The 17,418-nt window shown below is 31.8% G+C and overlaps 1 protein-coding gene across 1 annotated transcript; it reads left to right on the top strand.

Moving 5' to 3' along the window:
• Nucleotides 1-13,899: 13,899 nt before the first annotated feature.
• Nucleotides 13,900-16,376, top strand: LOC146920799 (E3 ubiquitin-protein ligase WAVH1-like). Its single transcript, XM_085714228.1, has 2 exons — nt 13,900-14,456; nt 14,561-16,376. Exons 1-2 carry the CDS (start codon nt 14,079-14,081, stop codon nt 16,262-16,264), a joined length of 2,082 nt encoding a protein of 693 aa, XP_085570354.1. The 5' UTR covers nt 13,900-14,078; the 3' UTR covers nt 16,265-16,376.
• Nucleotides 16,377-17,418: the final 1,042 nt, after the last annotated feature.

Here is a 17,418-nt window from a genome sequence, read left to right as displayed (position 1 = left end):
ATGTATGTATATACATCAAATTTTACATTTATTTAGTTTTTTCATCCTTCATTTTTTTTTATTAATTGACAATAAAATTACTAGATTAATATTATCAAATTTTACATTTATTTAGTTTTTCATCCTTCATTTTTTTTTATTAATTGACAATAAAATAACTAGATTAATATTATTGTTAATCACACAATATTCAAATAAGTATGATCAGAACAATAATTCCTAAAGTAACCAAAAAAAAAGAACAATAATTCCTAACACAATTCTATGTCAATAGCTTCAGTTCTGAAATATAAACACTTAGTCTAATCCATTCAATAAATTAGGAGCTATCTTGAATGTCAAAAGGTAAGTAATTAGAAATTAGTCCATACATAACCCATTAAACTAGATTTCATTTATTTTTTGCTACAAATTTCATTCCATTTTTAGTTATTTATCTTTATATTGCTGTAACCAAAAAAAAAAAAAAACTTTATATTGCAATACTATATTTAATAGAATTGTTTAAAGATTATTTAAAAAAAAAACATTTGGTAACTAAAAATTACGGGTGTATAAAGACTCTGGGATGGGCCTGTAATGAGAAAACAAACAAGAAATCACGCTTTCCATTACTCAAAAAAAAAAAAAAATACGCTTTCCATAAACAGTGTCATCTTCAACCTTCAGATTTCTGCAATAACCAAAAAAAAAATTCACAACAACACAAAAAATCAGCAGACTTCAATCAATAGAAATATCGAGTAATGAATTTCTCAGATAGGTGAAAGGGTTTTTTCAAATATGAACAGGTATGTGAAAGGAAGTGATTAGATTCAAGGGTAAAAGAGACAAATTGATGCTATGTGTTTCCAAGGTAGGGAGAATCGATTTCAAAAAGCTAGGAGGAGTAGCTTCACGAAAAATCGATTCTACAGATGAAAAGTGCGATGGCGGCGGAGGCTTGGTGGAGAGCCAAACAAGTAAAAATCACGTTTGGTGATGTTGGCCGTGCGTTGAAAGAACCTCACCAGGTAACCAAACATGCACTTAGTAGCTTTAGAAAAATCACGGTCAAAATGCATTGAGACGCGAAAAACAAAGTTGGAATACGTTATCAAACAGTCAATTATTCTTGAATAGGGTTATATAGACCGTAAAACTTTCTCTAGAGTTTTAACGTTTCAATATTTTTAAAATTTAAATTCATTCAAAACCAATTATTTAACTTAAGAGACTTTGTGTGATATGAGTTAAACGCGTTTTATTTTAGCTTTTTAACGAGTTGAGATCCTCTCCATTTATAAAAATAAATGGAGATTGTCATTATGAAAGAGATAGACACAAAAAATTGGTGGTAGATTTTTTCTTTAAGTATATCCTATCATCATTAATTATTTTTAAAAAATTTTGTGTCTTTATCCCTCCAAATTAAAGAAATTGAGAATAATTTAAATGGAGAGGAATTTAACTCCTTTTTAACGGGGATATACTTGTGAGGTAATAATAATTCATGCTGCCATGCATGCCCATATGCTGAATGAGTAGTATTTTGAATGGTCAATTATATGCAATGTGAGATTAATTATAATCAGTTGGCAAGGATTCTAGCATTTATGAGTCATGGCATGTACCCCAATAATGTTGGTCCCACAACCAATCATCATCCTTTGAAAAAAAAATCTTTCATTGTGCAAACATTAATTAAATGTTTTTTGGCCTTAGGTTGGAACTTTGTTCTTATTTGTTAGTTTTAATCGTTCGATTTTCTTTTATCAAAGTAAACTTAATACACCCTCCGGTCATAAATATAAGCAAAAATCCATGTTTTAGATTCATTCAATAAATAATGTATGTGGTCTACAATAAAGACCACATACATCATTATTGAATGAATATAAAATATGGATTTTTGCTTATATTTGTGACCGGAGGGTGTACATATCATTAAACAAGTAGTACTCAGAACTTACGGTAGTTAGCCCAAGAAATGACCATCTTATAAAGATACAAGTAATTATATTCGTTTGTCTTGTAATGAACTTGACCTCAAAGTTTAAACATAAAAACAAATTAAAATAGCAACAATACTAAAAACAGTTGTGATTCTTAAACAGAAAACACTTTGGTAATTGAGAGGTTGATCTTAATGTAAGTAAAGTTTGATTAGATAATTGTATTGTTCGAGACTTCCAGTCATGCATTGAATGTAAGTTTTAAATAACTTGTCTGTTTATACTTATGAATTCAAATTAGTAGTATTCCAGTATATAATAAGTAAATGACACTTTATGAGAATAAAAATAATAGTAATTTTTATTAACAACACTAACCGTAAATCACGTGCGCTCTAATGGAAACAAAATAAAAGGGTCAAGGGAAGAACAATAGTATTATCATATATTTCTCTCGTATGTTAATTAGTTAGACATGTCATGGTCAAGCAATTTGTTTGGTCCTATCATTGGTGTCTGTCGTTTTTGGAGGTATATATCGGACGGTACAACAATTTTTTGAATGATTGGATTGATGGATTCTTTCGATATTCACTCCTATAATAGTGCCAAAATGCTTTCAACATGCAAGTGGAAACAAGATGACACTGCATGTAAATTAAACAAAATTTGACATTTTCTCCTATATGTATTAAAAAATATATGGAGATTTTGTTGTGTTAATTTAGATTTTAGGTTCCTAATTGTCCTCTAATTTAAAATAAAATTTAACAATGAAAGTCCATAAAGAGTGGGAATATGCTTGACCGACTGTGAATGCCATGCCACTTTGTCTCATAGCAAAGAGTTTATTCAAATCTTGCTAAGTTTCAATGCAATTTTGAATTCTTTAAAGAAAAAAAATATTGGTCATCTAAAAATATTTCAACGGGTCAGTCATACCCATGTGAGGATGTCTTATTTTCTTAATCTTAATTGAAGGACTTCTTTCATCATCATTATTAAAAAGAATATATATATGTTTGTTGGATTTAAGTGTGAATGGACATTGAATATGATTGAATTAAATGCGGAATGGATAAAAAAAAATAACTCATATTTTATGCCTTCAAATTTTTGGTCAGAGATGTGGTTTTCAATCTCTTGTTGGTATGTGATCATCGGTCCATCATTCCTCTTAGTGCTCCTCATCTTTTTATGGGCATATCAAACTTGTTAAGATAAATGAGAAAGAAACTTTGAACTATGATGAAGTTGACGGAACAATTATTTTTGAAGAAAGAATATTGAAAGGTGAAGATAACGCTTTATCAAACTCAATGTTAGTAGAGAGGGTTTTATGAGAGGAAAATTTGGGCATGTAAATATAATTGTCCACTCCGGGCGAAGCAAAATCAAGAAAAAGGCTATGAATTGAATGCTAGGTAATGTCTCCCTCATTATATTATTGTATGAAAATTGAGAAGTGTCTCATCGTGCGTTTCTACACTGCAATGAAAATGAGGAGTTTATGGTAGTGAATTAGCACATAGACATTGATAAAGTGTGTTGCTAGAATATGTCGATGATCGAAGAACTTTCGAAGAAAGCCAAAACGATAGTTTCATCATAATTTCAAGCCTGATTTTTGACGTGTAGAAATTCTTGGAGTGGTTTAACTTCAAATGAGAGTTTGAGAAATTATTGGAGTAGTTTAACTTCAAGTGAAATATACTCTTTATATAGGAGAAAAGAAGGAGAAGATGTATCTATTTCAATCAAGGTAGAGAACCACAAATGAGATGAACTAGATTTTAGAGTTGGAAATACAGTTCACGTGTTTTCGGATAAAAACATTCTTGTGAATGTCCATGGCATGTCATCAACCGCGAAGCTTTAGGAGAAACTTGAAAGGCAAGTATCTCATATTGGTCGTTGTTGAAGAAGCAGTTTCGTAACTTACGCGTGGAATGATTCTGATACTTTTTTTTTCCGCCTTGTGTAACCCTAATTATATAAACAAACATATCATTCATTCATTCAAACTAGACTTTTGACCCGTGCTTCGCACGAGTTTTCTCGACTATAATAGAGACCAATAAATAATCTTTAACCCGTAAGATCATTGATATGGTAGAAAATATTTTCTTCAAAAAAAAAAAGGCAAGAGGATAGGAATGAAATTGGTGTGTAATGCATTTTTTTAGATGGAATTTGTTAGGTTAAATAATTGCAAACCTAATAAAGCAAATGAGCGGGAAAAAATTAGGTTAAGTTGCTGCAGACGTAACAAAATTAAAAAATAAGGATTTATGTATGTGAAACTTTACTACACTCGAATTTTTTAACTTGACATTGCAGTTGTATGAAATACTGTAAATTGTGCACAAGATCGCTACTGTAAATTGTAAGGTTAATACTTTTTGATCAAATTTTAGTAAGGTTATTAATGATAATGGATTCTAACTTTGACACAATATACATCAATGTTTTAAGTGGCGTTGATTTTTTTTTTCTTCTTCTAATTAGTCATTCTTTTATCAATAAGATTAACACAAATGCATTGAAGTTCACTCATATTTGTTGTTGGATTAGATAGATTTAATATCAAACCAAAAATCACTGCAAACAATAAGTTGTCACTATATATGCATAGTACTAATAGTTGGATGCGCAATATATGATTTGTTACATAAATAGCAAAGATAAAATGAGTGTTTTCTTTTTCCTATAATTAGAAGTTTATGGATAAGAACTAACTAAGAGGTTAGCCAGAGATCAAATACAAACCATATACAATCTACGCCTAATTATAGCCGATTCTAAAAAGAGCTACTAACCACAAAATAGACAAATTAATCAAGTGGTACAATGTAAGCTTATTTGATACCACCTACAACTTCAAAGTAGGATGTGTCTAACTAAAAGAGACATTGCTTGCAAAGCCCTCTAGACAATAAAATCACTCATGGCATCCGATACACAAGCCACACCAATGACCACCTTCTGGTAATGACATCAAAATTGTTTTTTCCGTGAACTAACAGAAAAGACAAACATCATATACATATCGATTAGGTTGGCACCCTCAAAAAGTGAAAAGAAAAACGAAAATAAACAAGAGAGCTAAAAGAAAACAAACAATCCATAGTGATCCCTAAAGAAGTCTTCCCTACAAAATAGTGGTAAGAGCTCCAACCAAACTGACTCCTGATCAGAATGACCATAATTTTCAAACTTATTCCCACGTCATGTACCTTTAATTCCAGTAGGAACCTGACATCAAATTTGTTTGATGAAGACTAATTAAGCTTTTATAATCATCATTCATAGCCCTTTGGTGTTGTATTTCTCTTTCATGACCTTCTACGAAGATTTGTTCCATAAAATGAGTGTTATTGAATAAAGTATAATGTTAAAAAAATTCAAATAAATATTGACATTTTTAAAAAAATAAATAAATATTGACACGAGATCATCACTTTTTTAATAAGAAAAAGTAATTTTAACGTTTGTCATAGAGACATTGGTTAAAAGTTAATAAGACAAAATTGCATTTGGAAGTATAAATGAAACACTTGCCAAATAAATACATTATTAGCATTTTTCGTTAATAAGAAAATAAGGAGATGTCATTTTAAACATAATCTTACCACTTTATAAAAAATAAAAAATAAAACATAATTTTACCATTTGATTAAAAGAAAAAGAAAAAGAAAAAGAAAGAAAATAAAAAGGAAAACTGTGTGGATCAATAATGGACAGTAACCAAAACAAAAAAAAATGACTGGATAAGCAGTAAAATAGATAACAAACTATTTAGGTCTGCTTCAGTAGCAATAATTCATTATTGAGATAACGTTTTTCCTATTTTAAGAAAATCCTACTCTATAAATTTCAATGTGTTTCTTCATTTCAGTAAACTAATTAATTAATATTTAATAACATTGAGATTTTCTTTTTACAAGGACAGGTTCAAGCCACTTATCAAATTAGGAAATAGTTTGCATTGCTTAGAAGGCATGGCCCTACCACAAGCATACCAATTATTAAATGGCTAAGTTAATAGCTATAAGGCACATTCATTTTTTACCTAAATTTTTTGGATAGATTTGAATAATTGAAGACATCTCAATATAAGTGACCCTATGTGCTGGTTGATTACCCTCAAAGTCTTTCTCACAACATTATGAGATTTTGGCCACATACCTTTACTGATTCATTCTTGACTCTTAGGGGATGCAAATTCCATAAATAAACAAGTGTTTATATCAAAGACATAGTAATTACTTTAGAGAATATATGTTTTGAGGGGGAAAAAAGTACATGAAGTTTCTTACTTCCAACCCTTTTTAATCCCCTAATATAGTAGTAGAAGAAGTGGTGAACAAATTAAGATGCACATAATTGATGGAGAATTTAATAAAGACACATCCTCGGTGCATGGAACTAGTTTAAAAAGATGCATTTTTTGCTTTTTTGTTTTAAACCACTTATTCTCTTGATACATATAATTCAAAGTTGGATGGGAGGTAAATAATGTATAGCAAATGGTTATTTTAATTAGAATTTGAATTTAAATTCTCCGGAACCAAAGGAATTCAAGCTCCTTGACTCTTTTTTAAGAAAACAAAATGGGATAAATTAATCTCTTGTAGATTGTACTTCTGTGTAAATATAAATCTCATTTAGTTTTGATTTAGTTTATTTTAAAGGTGTTAATCTAATTAACCGGTACACAATATTATACTTGAAATATATCCATGCATATTTGGTTTTAGACAAATCGTTGACCATCCGATAAAATGAGACATGTGAGTTGATTCAAGAAAAAAGAAAATATGAGTGTTTTGAATGACATAGGATAAATTTAAGTATTGTGTGGCCCACATGTTCTAATATAAGAATACACAAGAAAAACTCAAGCGAAAGATGATTTTGAGGGTTTTGTAGATTCGGATTATTAAAAAAATGCGGACACCAAGAAATCGTTATCTAGTTTATCGTTTACATTATTCATAACAACTATTAACCGATACGAACGTTAGACATGATGTTAACATTGGTGTTTCGACAAAAATTTTTAATTTAAAATAATAACGTTGTTCAGTTTAATCATTGATATAAGTATTGTGTTGATGTCGGACATGGATAGATGATTGCTTGGTATCGAGACACGTTTATACAAGTGACAATGGTTTCAATTTCACACATGACATGGACTTTGACGTGTGATCTGTTAGTACTAATTTGGCAAACTAACATTGATTGAGTACTAATGTGCATCACTATCATGTCAGTGATGGACATTGAGGTGCGGTTGTCCGTTTGACGAGACATGCGTTATACGAACATTGAAGTTTCATTGTCCTTTGTCGATACACGCGTTGCCAAGCATTGAGGTACGATTGTCTGTTATTGTGACATGCGTAGTCCGAAGATAAATTTACCCGTGCGTCCGCGCACGGGTCACACACTAGTAAGAATACACAAGAAAAACTCTAGAGAAAGATGATTTTGAGGGTTTTGTAGATTCGGATTATTAAAAAAATCGGACACCAGGAAATCGTTATCTAGTTTATCGTTTACATTATTCATAACAACTATTAACCGGGAGGCTAATCAACATTTATTGTGGCATTATCTACGACTAAAGCAAAATACATTGCCTTTTATTAAAGAGGTGAAGGAAGCCATGTAGATTATTGTGGCATTATCTCGCAATGAGACTTATTTTGTCATGAATGCTTGAACCATTAGTTCTTCATCTCTTTCCAAGAGTGTGTTGTGTGGCAAGATTGTCCCGGGAACTGCATGTATTGCTCACACAAGCCATCTGTTTCTTAAGAGCTAACCATTAGCTCAATTCATTAGACATTTAAATACATCTTCTTATTAATTTATTAATAATAAACGGAAGCCATAATAAATCAAAATGGTTCTATCTTGACCGTAAATCATGTTTATGTGACCTCTCAAAATATCAATATTTGTGTGGTGGCTCTTTCGCAATCGTCTTCCATCAAAGGATAATCTTACTATGAGAGAAATCATTCAAGCTGAAGATGTATGTGTAGGTGGTTGTTGTTTTCAGGAGTCGACAGATCACCTTTTCATTACTTGTCGCCATTTCAGTCAGTTATGGACTCTTATTTGTAGTTGGCTCGACATCTCTTCGGTCGACATAGACAACGCACACGACCATTACCACCAATTCGGCCAGCTAGGTGGTCTCCCTAGACATGCCCATCCGTTCCTGAAAATTATCTGGTTCGCTTGCGCTTGGACGATATGGAAAGAAAGAAAGAAACAATCGGATATTTATCAATAATTTTTTGGAGCTCCATCAACTGCTAGAGAAAGTCAAATTATTCTCTTTTACTTGACTCAATGCTAAATCGATAAATTTTGGCCTAAACTTACCATGAGTGGTGGCGACACCCACTATTATGTATGGGCATTTCATTGTAATTACCTTGATTTTTCCGGCAGCTAGCCTTTGTTTCTAGCTTTGTCGTTTTTGTACTAACTCTTGTTAGCTTCCCTTAGCACACCTTGCGTTGGGGAGTCACTTTCAAGATGTTAATATATCTCATTTTGACTTGTTCAACAAAGAATTTAATTGTTGATAATCTTCAAAAGTTGGATTTTAAAATGAGTTGTGGCAAAAAGAATATCAATTTAAATAATAGGTCAAATACCTCCCTGGGTCCTTTAAGTTTCACGTTTGTAACAGATAGGTCCTTTAAGTTTGAAAGGTTACAGATAGGTCCTTTAAGTTTCTAAGGTTTCAGATAGGTCCTTAACGGAGGTTGATAAAAAGGACCTATCTGAAACAAACTCGAAACTTAAAGGACCTATCTGAAACCTTAGAAACTTAAAGGACCTATCTGTAACCTTTCAAACTTAAAGGACCTATCTGTTACAAACGTGAAACTTAAAGGACCCAGGGAGGTATTTGGCCTTAAATAATATAAGTGACTCGAAGTGAATAATTTAGTGCTACATCAAAATTGATGGTAAAAATTACACTTTCAAGCCACATTTATAAACAAAAAATTACTTTTTAAATTTATTGAATACCTAATGTATTTGGTCTATATTAAATACAAAATATATTAAGTATTCAACGAATCTAAAAAATAATTTTTTATTTATAAATGTGACCGGAGGAAGCATGGATTAATTTTTTTGAAATGATGAACCAAACCTACAAGTTGACCCAAAATATTTGGAGAAAAGATGCATTTAGCATATGTTTAGTTTCAATCTTGAAGGATAAAAAATGATTCTAAATGTGTTAGATTTTATTTTATATTTGGATTATTTAAACAAAAATTTATTGCGCATGTAGAATCGATTGTTTGAAATTGAATATTAGTTTTTGACTTCTACAACAATTTTTAACCATATTTTGTTTGGGGAGATTTAGTGTGTGTTTGGTTCAGCTTTGAATATAATTGATTCTGACAGAATTGATTCTGATAGAATTGATTCTGACAGAATTGATTCTGAGAGAATTGATTTATGTTTGGATACAATTATGTAGAATTGATTAAACAAACTGATTTATGTTTGGATACAATTATGTAGAATTGCTTTTGAATGTATAATTACTAAAATAGACATAGCTAAAGGAGAATTGATAAAGAAGGAGAATTGATAAAGGGCAATAAAGGAAAATAATAGGTTGTAACAATAAAATATAATATTTACTGTTTATAATTGATTCTAGAAAAGCTAGAAGCTAGGATTTGTAGCTTCATGGAGAATTGCTTTTGGAGGATAAAAGCAATTCTGAAAAGCCAAACCAAACACGTTGTTTTTGGCTAGAATTGTTTTTGGCACCGTAGAGAATTGCTTTTGGCTGGGCAGAAGCTGAACCAAACAGGCTAACCACAAATTTATTATTAAATCTATTTTACATAAATACATTCAAACATATATCATTTTATATTCAACTCCTTTTTATTTTAGATCAATTTTATAAAATTAATGTGTTTTAAATCAATTTTTGTCATCTAAAAACCATACACTAATCTAGTTATAATAACCAATTAATTTTAAATCATTTTTTTCAGAAAATAAAACTGATGTTGTTAAATCTGAGACCTCATCTGGTGCCTACATATAGCTTTTTCTGTACTTCATATGCTCAGACATCATTTTTACAGTATTACGTACAGTATTATATATAGAAGGTGAAAGACAAATATATAAATTTAAATCAAATCAAATCATAAAAGAAAAACTTTGATGATGATGGAAACTTTACAGGGAAATCAGAGTTCGAACTTTACAGAGTGAGGCAAGGCCTGCCCTCATAGACCTGTGTTTTTATGAACAATATTAAGTAAGTCTAGCATTTCCTTAAAATGTGCTCAGCAGCTAAACATTCAGACCTCAATAGCACCAATGCACCATCCTGGTGAAAGGTCAAAATTCCATTGCTCCCAAAAATATTGGATTCTTGTTTCATTATCCTTATAAAATCAAATCAAGTTTTTTAGAATTTTTCTTAATTGGTTCATTTATTTCATCACTATAGTATTACTACTTATCTTCTTTATTTTAGAAAAACATATTAATTAAATATCAATCAATTTTTAAATTAAATTTACTTTCTTACTCAATTATAAAATATATTTATTTATCTCTTACTCAATTATAAAATATATTATAAAATATATTTATTTATCTCTTTTTATTTTGAATCAACATTGTTATTATTTCACTTATAGATTTAAATAAAAAATTAATTATTATTGGCCTAAAATTAATTTAAAGACGTTAAAATCAATTTTACTCTACATCCAAACTCTATTTGGTTTCTTTATTTTCATTTTTAGAAATATCAAAATTTATTTTTTAATAATAGAAGCAAACTACTCTCTTTGTTAAATTCGTTCTTGAATGTATAATCAATAGTCACAATAATCTTTCAATGTAGTGAAATTACAAAACAATTTTTATTATTTATTACTTAAAATAGTCTATGACGAAAACAAATGTTTTATATATGATAAAGACATGCTTACATCTTTTATGTCTATTACCCATTTTAATCATAGATGCGTTAACATACCATGTTTCTATCCTTCAAAATCTCCAAAGTCACGACGTTAAATAAATCATTTTACATCAAATATTATTTTAACTAGTGAAATGTGTAATCAAAAACTATTTTATAATTTTGTTGAATTGAAGATATACTATGAATAGTGACTACTTGTTGTATTCTTCAAAAAAAAATGACTACTATTTGCCCCATCTTATTGTCACCCCTCATAACCATTGAAATATACTCCCTCCGGTCATATTTATAAATAAAAAACAACTTTTTAAGTACATTGAATAACTAATGTATCTAACATATAAATGTGACCACATATATTAGTTATTCAATGTACGTTAAAAAAAAAAATTGCTTGTAAATGTGACCAGAGGGAGTACGTCATGAGTCCATTAAATAAAAGCTGCGCTGAATACAACTGCGTTATTGTGTCATCAATATCCCTAGTGCCAAAATTCAACAATTTATAACCAGTCTAAAATAGCTTGTGTGCTGCAATAGGGGGGCTCAACAATTTGATAATGCCCTCATGAATTAATTTTGACGTTAAAAATAAGTTGGAGTAGTTTAGGGTGAACAAAGATATAAGGTCAATTTTCTACAGTGTTTTGCTTGAGGTATGTCCTAGGGATTGATGTGCTATTAAAAAACACCAAAAAAATATCATATCCATCTTATGGCCGTTATTTTATTCAATTATATCTCGACGACTATAACAGAAAAATCAATAATTATTGTCATAGTAATAAATGAACTTCCGTAGAGAAGAACTGGTCTATATTCTGAACATCACAATTTCCCACACCATATTGTAAAAACACAATTGCCAACGAAATGGAGCCCACTAAAAACGAACCAGATCATAGGTATCAAACTTAGTTCAGCTACAACTTAATGCTAGTAGTACATTACAGTACCCTTACCATACATACAGCTCATTGAAATTTCAATTTTGGTCAGTGGTTCATGCAGGTTCCCCATCAATCAATTTATTACCCGAAGTTAAATAAAAATATTGTAAATTATAGAGGAAAGAATCAGAATCAGAATCCTTGACATGGTTTTTTGTTTAGTGGAAAAAAGAAAAACTGACAAAGATTAAGGCGAAAGGGATGAATCATGATTCATGGGGTAAGGTAAACTATGATCGTGCATAGCAAAAAAAAAAAAAATGAATGTGATTTTTTTGAACATTTTTAGGTCAAGATTTGTTTGCATGGGTCGGTCGGTGGTGACCATAACGTGGGAATGGGATAGTGATGTCCTAATTCCAAGACAAAAGGGTTGACTTATACCTTTGCATACTCTTGTTGATGACCTCTATTTGCCAGTTACTAATGTTAATCCCAATGACAATTTTTTCACTTTACCCGGATAATAATGAGTATTGCCAACTATGGGAAAAAGGTTTGTGTTTTTCTAGATGTTAACGATGGTTAATTAAGGTAATTAAGGGAGTAAGAGAAGTTGTCTTCATTATTTTTGTCTAGACCAGATCCTCATTGCACAATATAGAGAGTAACACCCTTCTACATGTGAAAACTCTCCTTAACCCTTCCACTTAAGTTGGTGTACTATGCGTTAATGATGGTGAAATAAATTTCATCAGAATGCAGAATTATTTACTTTAAACATATTCATAACCAAAGAAAGTTGGATCTTACATAATTGATCAAATTCTCAAAACACAACATGGTGTTCAACCAATTTTTTCAAACTATTATTGAGAGGTGTTTAAATTTATTATATGTTTGGTTTTAATTTTGGAGAGTTAAAAGTGTTTTTCGTTGTAGAATTAATTTTATCATGCGTGAATGATTTAAAATAGAATTACTTTCGCTTATAAAAATGATTCTATTTGAAGTTAGAATTTGTAGCTTTAGACTTCTACAATTGATTTTAGCCTTAATTTATTGTTAAATTCACTTTTACAATCAATTCACTTTTATCCTAAATCAATTTTATGTAATGAATTCACTCAAAATCGATTATTATCACCGCTTAACCAACTATATGCTTAGTGTTTAACAATGGTTTGTATATGATTACCATGGAGGCAATCATGTGGAAAATTGAAAAAGAATACTTATTTTCATAAAGGTAAAGTAAACAAAAACTACAAATAAAGTTAAAATCAAATTTAAAGATTAGTTCACTTTTAATCAAGAACACTAGACATTTCTTTTTATAATCCCAAAACGCTTAAACATATTTGTTTTAATCTAATGTACAACAAATGCACTATGTATTCTACCTTTGTAGAAGACGTCTGGTTGGATTGATAAGTATGGACATTGTTTATAAACTACATTAGCCTTGATTACCAAGGAATGTGACTATTTTAGTGTATCAGAACAATAGTCATCAAGTCAAGGTTAAGGGGCTAATGGAAATCCTTAAGAGCACATAGCTTATATCCCTCCTTCTAGCGTCAATGTTCCAAACTCAAACCCACCATACCACATCCATGAGGTATTGTCTGCATTGAAGATCGTGTGCGCTCTTACAATTTTATCATTTGCAAAAAGTGTGTTTAAAGATTGTGAATGTTATTTGTAAACTAAAAACTATTCTTAGTCTTGATTCACAAAATATGTGAGACAATTTTAATGCATCATAACACTATTCTAAAATAAAAATAATGTGAGACACTATAAGTCTAAAAAAAATTTAAAAAAAAATCCTAACCAAAAGTAAAAATAAAAAACTAAATATGTGCAATAAAAAAAATTAAAGTACCCTACCATTTCATCCAAATAAATGGTGTGGCCTATGGGTAAGTGTTGAATTTGGAAGCAACCTAAAAGGCTTTTTTCATTGGGGTAGTGTTTTTGGGGGTCTCAAAACGGAAATATAGAAAAATAGACCTAGGTCAAGACATAGATAAATAGACAGCAAGGAACTGAAATAGAAAGAAGAAAAAGAGAAACATGAAAAGGCTCTTTGAATCTAATCCATTTCTCTTCATCCTCTTTATATCCCTCTAACACACTTCCTTTCTCATAAACCCGTTATTTCATCCACTCTTCACCTTCAATACCCAAAAACAAAACCCATTTGAAATCAATCACACAAGAGTGAGTGAAGTGAAAATGGTTACTGGTTGGAGAAAAGCATTTTGCACATCAATTCCTAGAGACAAAGAACCAAAAATAACAACAGAGAAAAAACATCATCAACATTGTGAAAATTCCTCAACAAATCAAAGTCCTAGAATAACTTCCAAGTTTGGTTTTTTCTCAAACCCATCAACACCTAGAACTCAATCTCAACCTTCCTCAACTGGTTCCTCCACACTTCGTTGCAAAACCTCAATTTCAACAACAACAACAACTTGTTCTGTCCCTAATAGTCCTAAACTCCAATGCAACAATAATAACCCAAAAACCCCTAAATCATTCACTAATCCCAATTCACCAAAATCACCTTCAAGCTTCTCATTTCTCAAAAACACTCTACGCTTATCCAAAGTAAGTTAAAACAAAATTCATCGTAATCCTAATCTTAAATCAAATTAATCATATTATTAATCATGTTTAATATTAATCATGGTTGATTATTTTTTTTTGTGCAGAATCGATGTGGAATATGTATGCAAAGTGTGAAAAGTGGTCAAGGAACAGCAATTTTCACAGCTGAATGTTCTCACACTTTTCATTTCCCTTGTATATCAACTCACGTGACGAAGCAACCTTTGCACGTGTGTCCAGTTTGTGGTACGAATTGGAAGGAACTACCTGTGCTTTCAATTCAACACGAAAAGAACGAAAACAGAGATTCAAGAAATTTTAAAGTCTACAATGATGATGAACCTCTTATGTCACCGACTTCGTTATCGAGATTCAATCCTATTCCTGAATCGGAAAACGAAACTGAAGAAGATGAAGATGATGATAATGTTCAGTTTCAAGGTTTTAATGTTAATCGTTCTTCGCCGGTGGTTAGGAAGAATCTTAAGGTTTGTTTGTTGCCGGAAACTGCTGTTGTTGCTGCGAATCGGAATTATGAGACTTATGTTGTCGTATTGAAGTTGAAAACTCCGGCGCCGGCGCCGGTGAAGGTTTTGCGTCGTGCTCCGGTGGATGTTGTTATTGTGCTTGATGTTGGTGGAGCTATGTCAGGTCAGAAACTTCGTTTGATGAAGAATACTATGAGACTTGTGATTTCTTCATTGAATGCTACTGATCGTTTATCGATTGTGGCATTTTCCGGTGGATCGAAGAGGTTGCTACCGTTGAAAAGAATGACCGGAGGTGGACAGAGATCGGCGCGTCGGATTGTCGAAGCACTCGCCGCGATTGATCAAACTAGAGAAGCCGTTCCGGCGAAGAATGATGCGTTGAAGAAAGCGGCGAAAGTTCTTGAAGATCGCCGTGAGAAAAACTCCGTCGCCTGCATCGTTGTTCTCTCTGATATCGTCGATTCACGCGCCGTCAACGCTTCGTTTCAGAAAATATCACTGGTTTCTTCCACACGCCTTTCGAACATGGAAGTTCCAATTCACGCGGTTCGTTTTCCTAAAGAATGCGAGTGTACACACGCGCTTCCTGATGAAATTCTTGCGAAGTGTATAAACAGTTTGTTGACCGTGGTGGCTCGGGATGTTAAGATTCAGTTGAAGATTGTTTCACGCGCGCGGCCGGTGGAGATTGCGGCAGTGTACTCACTTGCGGGTAAACCCGCTCCAATTGAACCGGGTTCAATTAAAATTGGTGATTTATACGCTGAAGAAGAAAGGGAGTTATTATTGGAGCTTAAAGTGCCGGCTGTGTCAGCTGGGTCCCACCATGTTTTAACAGTTTTATCTTCTTACCGTGACACAGTAACTCGTGAGATTGTGAAACCCTTTGAGCAAGCAATGTTGATTCCTCGTCCCCACACTGTTCGATCTTCTCAAATTGAAGGGTTGAGAAATTTCCATGTCACTATACGAGCAGTAGCCGAGTCTAATCGGCTCGCTCAACATAGTGATGTGTCTGGAGCTTATCATTTGCTTTCTTCGGCTCGAGCTCTACTTTTGCAATCTAGCAAGCAGGTCGAGGAAAAATACTTGCATTGGCTTGAAGTTGAGCAAGCTGAGCTTCAGAAGCGTCGAGAGCAACAACGAACTCAAGGTCAAAATCAAAGGCGGAGAAATAGTCGAACCGAGGAGAAATTAGAGCCGCTTACGCCGACATCGGCTTGGAGAGCTGCTGAGAGATTGGCTAAAGTTGCTATCATGAGAAAGTCTATGAATAGAGTTAGTGATTTACATGGTTTTGAGAATGCAAGATTTTAGAATTAGGGGAAAGGCCAAAAAATGACACTAAATGTAATTTTATTTTTAATTTTTATAATCTTGTGCATAGGGAAAAATATTATAATAGAAATTTTTATTTTTGATGGACCGACTTGAAATCTTACTATGTGATAATAGTGACAAAAGTTAGCAGACGATTATACCCTTTTTCCTGTATACTTAGCAGAGTCATGGCAGAGTGAACCCACATGAAGTTGATTGGGCTATGAGGTTTTGTTTTTTTCTGCTTTGTCATTTTACTTCTTACTCTTAAAATTTTCGAAAAACCCAAAATTTATTCATGCAATTAATTCACATCGATCCAAAAGAGTATTCTGTTCAGAGAATAGTATAGATATATTAAATTGAGAATCCTAAGTTGATTCTGTGTACAAAATATCAATTAATAATATCAGCTTCTGTTCAAAGGTCTAAATCAATAATGTAAGATAAAAAATTAGTGTATAAATTAACAGCACTTTTGTGTGTTTGTAGGAGCTGTTAGCTCAATTAATTAGTTAATGAAAATGACGGTTAGATTAGCTACAGTAGATAATGACAATTGTTACTCCCTCTGTTCCGGAATATCTAACCCATTTATTAAAAAAAAGTATCCCAAAATAATTGAGTCATTTCAATTTTCAATACAACTTTCATCATTTCCAATACAATATAACTCTAATTAATACTACTTTCATCATTCCCAATTCAATATATTCCACTTTCCCTTTTATTTATACATTTTTCTTAATTTGTGTGAAAAACCAAACTGACTCAGATATTCCGGGACGGAGGGAGTAATGTCTAATCCTGTTTTTAGGAATTTAGGAAGGAGGGGGCAATTTCAATTTTACTTTCTAATCTTATCCAAAGACAATGCATGTGAAATTCTGCTTTCTGATCTGACACTGCAATTGCATCAATATCCTATCATAAGATTAAGAACAATTGTCAGTGAAGAGGTTGTCTAGATTTAGTTTAGCATAGTGTTCTTCATTTGTAACGCACTATGTAGTGGGGTTATGCTACCATGGTGCTGAACAAAAACTATTAAAATGCAAAGTTGTGTTGGAAAAGTAGGATTATACCAAAAAGAACTTCCAAAATGTTACTACCTCCGTCCCGGTATAATTGACCTACTTTGGTTTTTCACA

Source organism: Medicago sativa, chromosome 5, assembly GCF_051527215.1.
Source record: "Medicago sativa cultivar Bolivia chromosome 5, Bolivia_mono, whole genome shotgun sequence".
In the NCBI taxonomy this organism is placed as follows: domain Eukaryota; kingdom Viridiplantae; phylum Streptophyta; class Magnoliopsida; order Fabales; family Fabaceae; genus Medicago; species Medicago sativa.
Note: the sequence above shows the minus strand (reverse complement) of the source record. Positions and strands in the feature narration are given on the sequence as shown.

Coding starts and splice junctions, on each gene's coding strand:
- LOC146920799 (XM_085714228.1), top strand. CDS start 14,079: ATGGTTACTGGTTGGAGAAAAGCATTTTGCACATCAATTCCTAGAGAC. Junction 14,457..14,560: donor ACACTCTACGCTTATCCAAA/GTAAGTTAAAAC, acceptor TTTTTTGTGCAG/AATCGATGTGGAATATGTAT.